General features: G+C 37.0%; 1 protein-coding gene across 1 annotated transcript in view; it reads left to right on the forward strand.

The window, feature by feature from the left end:
• The window catches only part of LOC112055441 (uncharacterized), a 58,916-nt gene extending 47,466 nt beyond the window's left edge, over positions 1–11,450 (forward strand). The window contains exons 7-12 of the mRNA XM_024095559.2: positions 2,418–2,497; positions 3,547–3,669; positions 4,857–4,982; positions 6,245–6,507; positions 7,625–7,684; positions 8,975–11,450. Coding sequence (XP_023951327.1) covers positions 2,418–2,497; positions 3,547–3,669; positions 4,857–4,982; positions 6,245–6,507; positions 7,625–7,684; positions 8,975–9,042 — 720 coding nt within the window. The 3' untranslated portion in view covers positions 9,043–11,450. The remainder of the gene's footprint in view (positions 1–2,417; positions 2,498–3,546; positions 3,670–4,856; positions 4,983–6,244; positions 6,508–7,624; positions 7,685–8,974) is intronic.
• Positions 11,451–11,753: the final 303 nt, after the last annotated feature.

The following is an 11,753-nucleotide window of genomic DNA, read 5'->3' on the forward strand; positions in this document are numbered from 1 at the left end:
GCCGTACTCCTTTATTGATTGTGAATTCTTCTCCAATTCTTCCTAGTTTCACTTTTGCTGTGCTGTTGACATATATATTTCTAATTATTCTTATATACTTATTTTCTATTCCTTGATTGGCAAGGGCTTTATAAATATAGTTGTGAGAAAGAGAGTCGAATGCCTTATTGTAGTCTACAAATGCGATATAGTATGGTTTCTCATACTCATTATATTTTTCTACAACTTGTTTCACTACATGTATGTGGTCTACTGTCGAGAAATCAGCTCCGAAACCCGCCTGTTCTCTTGGTTGTTCTTCATCTAATCTTTTGGAGAGCCGACTTAAGATGATTTTTGAAAAAGTTTTATAAATCGTTGACATTAAGCTTATGGGTCTATAGTTGTCAATTTTGTCTTTATCTCCTTTTTTGTGTATTAGTACTATGGTTGACCTTGTCCATTGTTCTGGCACAACTTCTTTGTCCAAAATGTTGTTAAATAGATTCGTCAGCGGTTTAAATACAATGTCTATTGCTCCTTTCAGCAATTCGCTAGTCACTCCGTCCTCTCCGGGAGCTTTATAGTTTTTATGAGATTGAATGGCTTTTCTTGTTTCGTCTATTAAAATAGGTGGGACCTCTTCCATGTTTGGCCCCTCAATCTCTACTGATAACTCTGATGAGCTATAAAGTTCCCTGTAGAAGTTGGTAGCAATTTTGCTGATCAATGTTCTATTTGATGTTTCTGTTTCTTTACTTTCTTTGATTTTGCCCTTCATTTTTGGTATCCAAGAAGAATGGTTCTTAAGTTTGCTCAAAGCTCTTTGATTCCTCCTGTTTTTTCAATTTCAAGTTGGATTCTGTTGAGACGCGTTTCTTTCTTATGGTTTCTTATACTAGATGTGATCTTTTTACTTATCTCTTCTATCTTTCTGATGTTCTTTTTTCTATCAGTGAACAATTTTGCTCTTTCATTTATTAATATTCTTGCGTTTTGCCCTATCCTATCTTTGTTTGTCTTATTCAAGTTGTGTTTTAGTTCAGTTCTTAATTTGGTTAGTACTTTTTCTATTTGATTGTAATTTACTTGAACTGGATCGTTAGTTCTAAAGTTGTCTAGCTGCCCTTTGAATTTATTTTGGATATATTCTGGTATTAGAAAAGGTATTTGATCTACTACGCTTTTAATATGTTTTCTTGTTCTTCGTTTGTCAGTAATTTCTAGAGTGGCTCTCACCATTCTATGATTTGTGTTGAAGTTAAGTTGATTTATTACGTCAACATCATTAAAGAAACTAGGACTATTAGATGATATAAAATCTATTTAATTTTTTTTTTCATGTAATTGGGATTTAGTTATTAACTGTTCAAAAAACTTTAAATAAAAAAGACTAAAAGATTTATAACGTGACTTTCGTCCAATAGCATTGCACCCAAAATAGCGGGTTGCCGGTACGCTTGACAGGTAGAGGGGTACCCTGCCCCCACTGTGGTCTGCTAGTTGAGCAATTGAGTTGTAATCGTGTCTTTGAAATGAATAGTCGTCTTCCATTTGTAAAGCATAGTGAAATAGTGATAGAGTAGAAGTTAAGTAGTGAGTCAGTGAATATAGTGAATGAGTGAGTTATCGTCCAGTCCAGTTGGTATTGCATTGTTAGTTACTTAGCTAGGAGCCAACACGAGCGAGGAAGGAAAGTATTAGTATACTGTAAAAGACGTCTTTAATCCTACTACTAGCGATTGCCAGCCCGTAATCTCGTTCGTGCTTGACTACCTGTGCTATGATAGATAACCCTGGTTTACATGTGATAGTATAGCGCTGTACTTGATCAATATTGTAGTTAGAGGGTAGAGCTGTATTAGCAAGTTAAATGATAGATTCGGTGATGATCGATAGTGTTACTTTGTGTATCTGCTATTCTTGACACGTGAGCTTAGAACCTGCTCTGAGGCTACGGCATTTCCGTTATCAGAAATACAATTTAGTCCGCTCCTACTAATATTATAAACGCGAAAGTTTGTATGGATGTTAGGATGTATGTTTGGATGTTTGAATGTTTGTTACTTTATAACGCTGCTGCTACTGAAGCGATTTAGCTGAAATTTAGAATGGAAATGAATTTTACTCTGGATTAACACACAGGCTACTTTTTATCCCAAAAAAATCCATGGTTTCCTGAGATTTGCGAAAACTGATTATTTTAATGATTTGAATGTTTGTTACTCTTTCACGCCTCGACTACTGAACCGAATAGCTGAAATTTGGTATTGAGATATATTATAGCCTGGATTAACACATAGGCTACTTTTTATTCCGGAAAAATCCATGGTTCCTGAGAGATTTGTGAAAAACTAAATTCCACGCGAACGAAAATTTATATACAATTTAAAAAACTGTCAGAATCTTCCCTATTATTTATTTCTATTGTCTTACAGGATGACGATAACGAGGACACTGATTCAGTGCAAGCGTGCCGACCTCGGGCTACGAAGAGCTGGGAGTCCTACCTTCATATGTTAGTATTTGTTTTTTTTAAGCTATTGCACATAGCCAGGGATCCATAGGACATTTTTTACAAGTCATTACTAACAAACTAACTCGGTGTACCATTCAAACAATCAGTCACTACATCGTTTTTCATCGTATTTTCGGTTTTGCAACCATCTAACATTGTTGTTTCAAGGAAATGACATAATTACCGTCATTTTACGTACAATGGCATTAGTATATTAGTTGTAGTAGCAAGTAGTAACTTTATTTTAACAAAAATCGACCTCCGTGGTGTCCATCCGTGGATGAAAATCCAAACTCCTTTAGGTTTCTACACGACATCGTACCGGAACGCTAAATCGCTTGGTAGTACGTCTTTGTCGGTGGGGTGGTAACTAGCCACGGCCGAAGCCTCCTACCAGCCAGACCTGAACCAATTAAGGAAACCTCAACCGGCCCAGCTGGGGATCGAACCCAGGACCTCTATCTTGTAAATCCACCGCGCATACCACTGCGCCACGGAGGCCGTCAAAAGTGTATTATCACCAACAATGATCGCGCTCGACTGCCAGACGACAAAAATAATGAATGACAATGACTCAAACAGTACAACCACAATTCAAAATGGTTTCTGTACCTTACGACTACTTTTTAAATATATAATTTTACATATTTAAATTAATTATTAAATGTAAATAGTTTAATCTAAGTTTTAAATAATCTATACTAATATAATAAAGCTGAAGAGTTTGTTTGTTTGTTTGTTTGATTGAACGCGCTAATCTCTGGAACTACTGGTCCGATTTTAAAAATTCTTTCAGTGTTAGATAGTCCATTTATCGAGGAAGGCTATAGGCTATATATTATCCCTGTATTCTTACGGGAACGGGAACCACGCGGGTGAAACCGCGCGGCGTCAGCTAGTTAATAATAAAGCTAAAGATTAGATTTAGGTTTAGTCAAATCAGTATCTTATAAACGAATAACTGTAATCATGACATTGAAGAATTATTATCAGCAAATAACAGACAATGTTCTGTATCTAAATTTGTAATGAGACGTTATTATTTGTAGGGGTTCACTATTACAAATAACCAGTGACGTGGTGGAACATGACGATGATCAAATGGAAGATGATGATGATGAAAACCCCCCTACAGACCATGTACGGAACCCGAGGAAAAATAATGGTGTTAGGTAAATTTATTTACATTTTTTTTTTATTATCATGAAGTCCGGCCGCTCAGAAATTGCGTTTTAGACACCTGTCAATGTCATTGGTACATTGACTACTTTGTCTGCATATGATCTCTGCCTCAGATTCCAGAGGGTGTGGGTTTCGAATCCGGTCCAGGGCACCTCCAACTTTTAAGTTGTGTGCATTTTAAGAAGTTAAATATCACGTGTCTCAAACGGTGAAGGAAAACATCGTCAGAAAACCTGCATACCAGAGAATTTTCTTAATTCTCTGTGTGTGTGAAGTCTGACAATTTGCATTGGGCCTGGGTGGTTGTCTCTCAGCCTAACCCCTCTCATTCTGAAAGGAGACTCATGCTCTACAGTGAGCAGAATAAAGGTTGACTAGCGGATACCCGCGACTTCGTCTTATAGACTTCACTTTAAAGATTGAATTAAAAAAAAATTTGAATCCCATTATATTTCGTATTTTTTTAAGATTTATGTATAAATTTTTAAAACTGCAACTCTAAAAATGAAGGACTTTCCATACTAACTTACAACCCCTATTTCACCCCCTTCTCATTTTATTTTCGCAATAAAAAATAACCTTCTTCATATTATGGTCTCAAACCGAATAAAAGTTTAATTTTAATTAATTCAGTAGTTTCAGCGTGTTGCCCGAAAAACAAAAAAACACGGACAGACAGACAGATACAAAAAATCGAAAAATAATATTTTTAGCTTCAGTATCGATTATATAATGCCCAGCAACGAAAATTTTTAAAATATCTTTAATGTACAGAATCCGTATTATAAGTATAGATTCTAGATGGCGCTAGTAGTACTCTACGCCACGCTAACGTTTGTTGTTACAAATGGTATAAGTAAAATCTCAAATTGCGAATAAATATATAGAATTCAACCAGTTTTATTATAAGTATAGAATATTGATATAGATAGATGATGAATGATGAATTTAACTAATATTATAAAGCTGAAGAGTTTGTTTGTTTGTTTGTTTGAATGATTCTTTGATTGAACGCGCTAATCTCTGAAACTACTGGTCCGATTTGAAAAATTCTTTCAGTGTTATATAGCCCATTTATCGAGGAAGGCTATAGGCTATATTTTATCCCCGCATACTTAAGGGAAAGGGAACCACGCGGGTGAAACCGCGCGGCGTCTACTAGTCATTCCTATTACAGGTTGGATAAAGGCTCAAAAACCACAGCAGAACGAGAGGAGCTGATGACGTCACAGGGTCAACAAAAGAAACAGGCGAAAACTGTAGCCGAACGTATGCGAGAGTACCGGCTGAGGAAAAAACATGGGTACGTAACTATAGCTCGTGCGCATTAATTGACACCTGGCTATCAAACACATCCATACCACAGATTAATCTATACCAAAGTACCCCAAACATTTTTGTGTCGTAGACCCCTTGCCATATATTGTATAGACTATAGAAGCAGGCGTTACTTTGCGGAAGTTCATCATGATTATATAATGATTTATTTATTTTGCTATCATAGAGTAGAGTCAACATCTCCTGAGGATGCTCCGGTTTCGGGGTGAAACGTACGTAGAGAGTATTTTGTCGAACCTGGGTGACGTTGTCGCATGGGTTCGTCGACTTTTCGCGGATGATAGCAAAATAAATAAATCATTATATGACCCCTTGCCATGTTTTTCCTTTGTCGGGTAGACCCCCCTACTTGATTTCCTTTGTCGGGTAGACCCCATACTTACCTGATATTGATTTCCTGTACATTTGTAACTGTAGTGAAGTTTAGTGTTAAAAACTTAAAGTAAAAACACATGTTAATTTAATTTAATTTAATTGATATTAAATTAAAACTACTCAAAATCACATTTTGTATCTGTTGTATTGTATTGTTGTTGTCAGTGTATGTGTTGAGACCCCCATTTTCATTTCATGGACCCCCAAATTTTTTTTCGCTGACGTAGACCCCTTGCAGGTTGTCATAGACTTCCGTGGCGCAGTGGTATGCGCGGTGGATTTACAAAACGGAGGTCCTGGGTACAATCCCCGGCTGGGCAGATTGAGATTTTCTTTATTGGTCCTGGTATGGCTGGTGGGAGGCTTCGGCCGTGGCTAGTTACCATCCTACCGGCAAAGACGTACCGCCAAGCGATTTAGCGTTCCGGTACGATGCCGTGTAGAAACCGAAAGGGGTGTGGATTTTCATCCTCCTCCTAACAAGTTAGCCCGCTTCCATCTTAGACTGCATCATCACTTACCATCAGGTGAGATTGTAGTCAAGGGCTAACTTGTAAAGAATAAAAAAAAAAAATTGCTTAACTATTAGCATACTCTTAATTTATATACAATTTAAAAAACTGTCAGCATCCCTATTGTTCTAAGCTTACTAATCTTTATTTTTAATAATTTAAGTTAATTACACTTATTATTAGGTGTGAAATGACTAGTGATTTATACCCTCATTTAGAATTTGTTTGTTGGTAAATTATTTATTTATTTATTTTCATCTAAACTTAAAACTAGCCTTACAGGTATCACCTAATTCGCTAGCTTAGCATTATATTATAAATCTAAAACTTGATGTTATAGGTTGAGCGAAGGCCCAAAAACATCATCAGAACGCGGCCGAGAGTTCAGATCGCGGAGGGCGATGCTCAAACAGCACCAAGAAGTTGTGGAAATTGGTGAAGACATCAAAAGTGCGGAAGTGAGGAAAATGGAGAAGAGGGCGAAGTCTGCGGAGGCGACGCGCCGCTGCAGGGAGAAGAAGAACGCGTTGATGGGACATCAGAAGAAACGACCCAAGACTGTGGCGGAGCGCATGCGGGAGTACAGGGCGAGGAAGAAATTAGGTATATTTTTTTAACATTTTTTTTTTTAATTTTTTTTTTTTTTTAAATTTTATTTGCCATATCTTGTAAAATATGACCAATAGTCTCATTCCCTTCCAACTAGTCGGGTAATACTGTATTAGGAGTGGGTACGACAATAGACCAACGGGGCGGGGCGTTGTTGGGACATCAAAAGAAACGACCCAAAACTGTGGCGGAACGCATGCGGGAATACAGGGCGAGGAAGAAATTGGGATTTTTGCTTTTTTTTTTTAAATTTGCCATGTCTTTTAAAATATGACCAACTAGCAGTCGCCCGCGACTTCGCGTGGACATCAATGTAAACTTTCAAGCCCTATTTCACCGCTTTAGGGTTGAATTAAAAAAAAATTGATTTACAACGCGTTTGTGCGCAACCTATTCTGCGCACCTTTCACCGTACACTGCCTGCTGCGCCTCGGTTGCGCACCTTTCACTTTTCAGGCGTAAGTATTGAGACGTACATAGTGTATGCTGCGGGGCAACATACACTATTTAGACAGTCGATCTGAAAGAGTAAACTCCATTCGTGCGTCGGAGCTGAAGCTAATTTTTTTTTTTAATTTTTAGTTCAAAATTATGAGTTCCTTTTTACACGCTTTATAAATCTTGGGATCTTAATTTGACCCACTTCACTGGTCACTGGTCTTCGGTTAGGATGAAATTTTGCACACGCTCTCATCTGATGACAATACATGACTAGCTAAGAAACGTCATTACAAATCCAATATGGCCTTCCCAAGATGGCGGACTGGGTATTTGAAACCCACCCCCATGATATGGGTATCAAATGAAATGGTTTGATGTCAGGAATACGAAAAAAATAGTCACGTGACTTAAATCCAATATTTGTAATTTTCAGTGCGTGCTAAAAGCGTTTTTTTAGTTTTTTAAACTATTTTAAGTTCATCATCATCATCATCATATCAGCCGATGGACGTCCAGGACATAGGCCTTTTGTAGGGACTTCCAAACATCATGATACTAAACCGCCAAAGGGTTAGTCCAGGATCCGTGGAGTAAATTAGCATGAGTTACATTAAAAATGTGAACAAAAACGTAAAATAAAATGTTGAGAAATATTTTTTTTTAATTTCAGAAAAACAAGAAATGCTGAGAGCGAACGCTGCGTGTTCGAGCGACGACTCGGCGCATTCGGGTAAGTTGAGAGGTTGCTGACAATGGATTTTTATTAAGATTAAGTTATAGGACATTATCTTAGTATAATAATAATATATTATAAGTTTAGGTTAAAGATAAATTACTAATTAGTCACATAAGTAGGCTAGATCGTAATTTTATGAAGTACCAAATGACATGACATTTGACAGCAAACGTCTAAACGACTACTGCATTGAAAACGTCATCAATCCGCCTTTGTTACCCATATTAGTGTTGCATTTCTTAGGAGAGAATGAATATTATTTCGAAAGAATTAAAGTAAATTCGTAGATTTGTATAATCGAAAATAGTTAAAAAAAACATTTTCTTTTATTTCCGCCAGGGTACTATCTGGATCAAGGACTGATCCTGGGCTCCATACAATGGGGATGATGACTAGGTTTGAATATATTGATGTTTATGATACATTCGGGTAAATAAGGTCAATGTTAACTAATTTATACATAAAAAGCAAAGATTGTCTGGATATTTGCAAAATAAATCAGATTATAAAATTTCAAAATCTACTAAAAATATTTTATCGTAATTAGATGAAAATTCATACAGTTTTAGCTTCCTTACATTAAATGTGACATTTTTTAATAAATGAATTATAAACATAAACGCACAAATAACAAAGATATTAGTAATTTTGTTTGACTGCCCATACAAATCTAACGATCATTAATTGCCTACGACGTCATTAGTTCGTACCATTTTGTATGGGGCGTTTTTCAGGGATCCGCGGCAGCGCCGCAAATCTGACCCTTTAAATCCCTGTATATATATACAATAGAGTTTTCGTTTCTGAAAGAACTACATGAATGAACACTGGCTCAAAAACCTATATCTTTATGATATTCTTACATGGCATGAATAAATACATCATTGGGCTAGCACCGCCTTCAAACTGATCATCAGTTAGTACATAATATGATATATAGAACTTAGTGTGATATTATTTTTCGCTTTTTAGTTTAGTCAGTGTGTTTTATGTTTTTGAAGTCGATTGAATTTTTTTTACTGTCAAAAATCAGTGTAAACTTTCAAGCCCTATTTCACCACTTTAAGGGTTGAATTTTAAAAAAAATTGACGTCCTCCATGGCGCAGTGGTGCGCATACCACTGCGCCATGGAGGACGTCAATTTTTTTTAAATTAGGTGGATTTACAAGACGGAGGTCCTGGGTTCGATCCCCGGCTGACATTATACTATTTAGTATTATTAATTAGTCGGATAGTGTTATGTTATAAACACGTTAAATATTAAACAGATTGTTTATTTCCAGTAACTCCGCTGTCCGCTGTTGACACTGAAGACATAGAAGACGGGTCATCACATACGTCATATGTGTGATATTTACAAGAAAAACACTGTGATAAATGAAGTTTTTTTATTCTTCACATGTTAGCACTTTACCAGTTGCGTACCGTGCCTCGGAGGGGCCCTGTAACAACATTAGTTGATAATGGGGCCCTGTATCAACTTTAGTTGATATTGGGGCTCTGTATCAACATTAGTTGATATTGGGGCCCTGTATCAACATTAGTTGATATTTGAGCCCTGTATCAACATTAGTTGATATTGGGGCCCTGTATCAACACTAGTTGACATTGGGGCCCTGTATCAACTTTAGTTGATATTGGGGACCTGTATCAACACTAGTTGATATTGGGGCCCTGTGTCAACATTAGTTGATATTGGGGCCCTGTATCAACATTAGTTGATATTGGGGCCCTTTACCAATATTACTTGGGGTACCCTTATTAGAAACGAGAGAAACGAAAATTCTCGCATACAATAAACTAGCTTTCACGACTACTAGCTGAAACTAGCGCGGTTTTACCCGCGTAGTTCCCGTTCCCGTAGGAATACGGGGATAATATATATCCTATAGCCTTCCTCGATAATTGGGCTATCTAACACTGAAAGAATTTTTCAAATCGGACCAGTAGTTCCTGAGATTAGCGCGTTCAACCAAACTCATCGGCTTTATAATATTAGTTTTAAAGTAAAGATTTGATTGTTGGAAACAATGCTTATACACAACAAGTACGGCTATAGTATTTTGATTTGAATTAAGTTTAATTTATTGGTTTAATGTTAAACTGCTTTTTAGATGATTTAATGAAGTTTGTTTTAAAAATGTTTTTTATTCATCATTATCAACCCATATTTGGCTCACTGCTGAGCTTGAGTCTCCTCTCAGAATGAGAGGGGTTAGGCCAATAGTCCACCACGCTGGCTGGTAAAATATATTCTTCATACTAGTTATAGTATACTTTTCATCACGCTACGATCAATAGGAGCAGAGCAGTGAAGGGAAATGTTGGGAAAACGGGAGAAGTTACTCTATTTTTTAAGCTTCCGTCGCGTGGTACGGTAGGTTTTTTTTTTTTTTTTTTATTCTTTACAAGTTAGCCCTTGACTACAATCTCACCTGATGGTAAGTGATGATGCAGTCTAAGATGGAAGCGGGCTAACTTGTCTGGAGGAGGATGAAAATCCACACCCCTTTCGGTTTCTACACGACATCGTACCGGAACGCTAAATCGCTTGGCGATACGTCTTTGCCGGTAGGGTGGTAACTAGCCACGGTAGAAGCCTCCCACCAGCCAGACCTGAACCAATTAAGAAACTCTCAACTGCCCAGCCGGAGATCGACCCCAGGACCTCCGTTTTGTAAATCCACCTCGCATACCACTGCGCCACGGAGGCCGTAAAAAGGTATAGGAGTAGGGTAGGTGTAGGGTTGAGTCCCTTCTCATAGCCTGTATGGTAGGGTACCTGTAGAGTCCTAAAATGCATACAACTGAAAAGTTGGAGGTGCATGCTCCGGACCGAATTCGAACCCACACCCACCGGAATCGGAGGCAGAGGTCATATCCACTGGACTATCACGGCTCTCTATTTTTCATTAGTCATCGTTATTTAAACGGCCTACAAGAAGACTTTATCCGAGAGCTGGTGGATGTTTTTATTTTGAAGCTAGTTAAAAGCTTGTCCTGTAACCCTCCTTATCCTGTCTCTCGAACATAGAGACCTTTGTAGGGAGTAGTGAGGATAAATCTTTGGTTCCCGCGGGATTTGTGAAAAACTGAATTCCACGCGGTCGAGGTCACGGGCGTCTGCTAGTATGGTAAAAATCGTGAAAAAATATAGTACGCAACCTCCTTAAATAATTGAGAAGAAATTACAATGTTGACTGAAAATAAGAAATATGCTGTTCTCATAGATCTTCTTCAATGATTTTTGAAAAAAATAACATAATAAGGATGATGACAGTTTTTTAATTGTATATAAATTAAGAGTACGCTAATAGTAAAGCAATTTTGTAAAAGTAACAGGGTATCTGCGATCATTACTTTCGCAGCTACAGGGATTTAAAGGGTCAGATTTGCGGCGCTGCCGCGGATCCCTGAAAAACGCCCCATACAAAATGCTACGAACTAATGACGTCGTAGGCACTTAACTCAGACCAATTATAGAAGGACCTGTATCGTACTCATAGTCACGAACAAAATTGTCTGTAATTTTCTGAAGAAAACGAGCTTAGATTTGGTATATATCTTATACTAAACTAGAAGTTTTTGCCCGTTTTTTACATAATTCGATTACACAAAAAGGTATTTTTACGGAGCTCTTTAACCGACGAACACGATTACAACTATTTAACATCGATACTATAGAGACAGTTTTTATAATCGCATTAGATCGTTGATCATATACTTTGACAGAAAAGTAACGTCTAGCGAGGCAGGTCCTATACAATAATTGGTCTGAGGCACTTAATGATCATTAGATTTGTATGGACTATGGACGTTTAAACAAAATTACTAATATCTTGTTATTTTTGCGTTTATGTTTATAGTTAATATATTAAAAAATGTCACATTTAATGTAAGGAAGCTAAAACTGTATGAATTTTCATCTAATTACGATTTAAGATTTTTAATAGATTTTGAAATTTTTCTTATTTATTTTGCAAATATCCAGTCAATCTTTGCTTTTTACGTATAAATTAGTTAACATTTACCTTATTTCCCCAAATTTATTTAAATCCATAT

Source organism: Bicyclus anynana, chromosome 27 (assembly GCF_947172395.1).
Source record: "Bicyclus anynana chromosome 27, ilBicAnyn1.1, whole genome shotgun sequence".
NCBI lineage: Eukaryota > Metazoa > Arthropoda > Insecta > Lepidoptera > Nymphalidae > Bicyclus > Bicyclus anynana.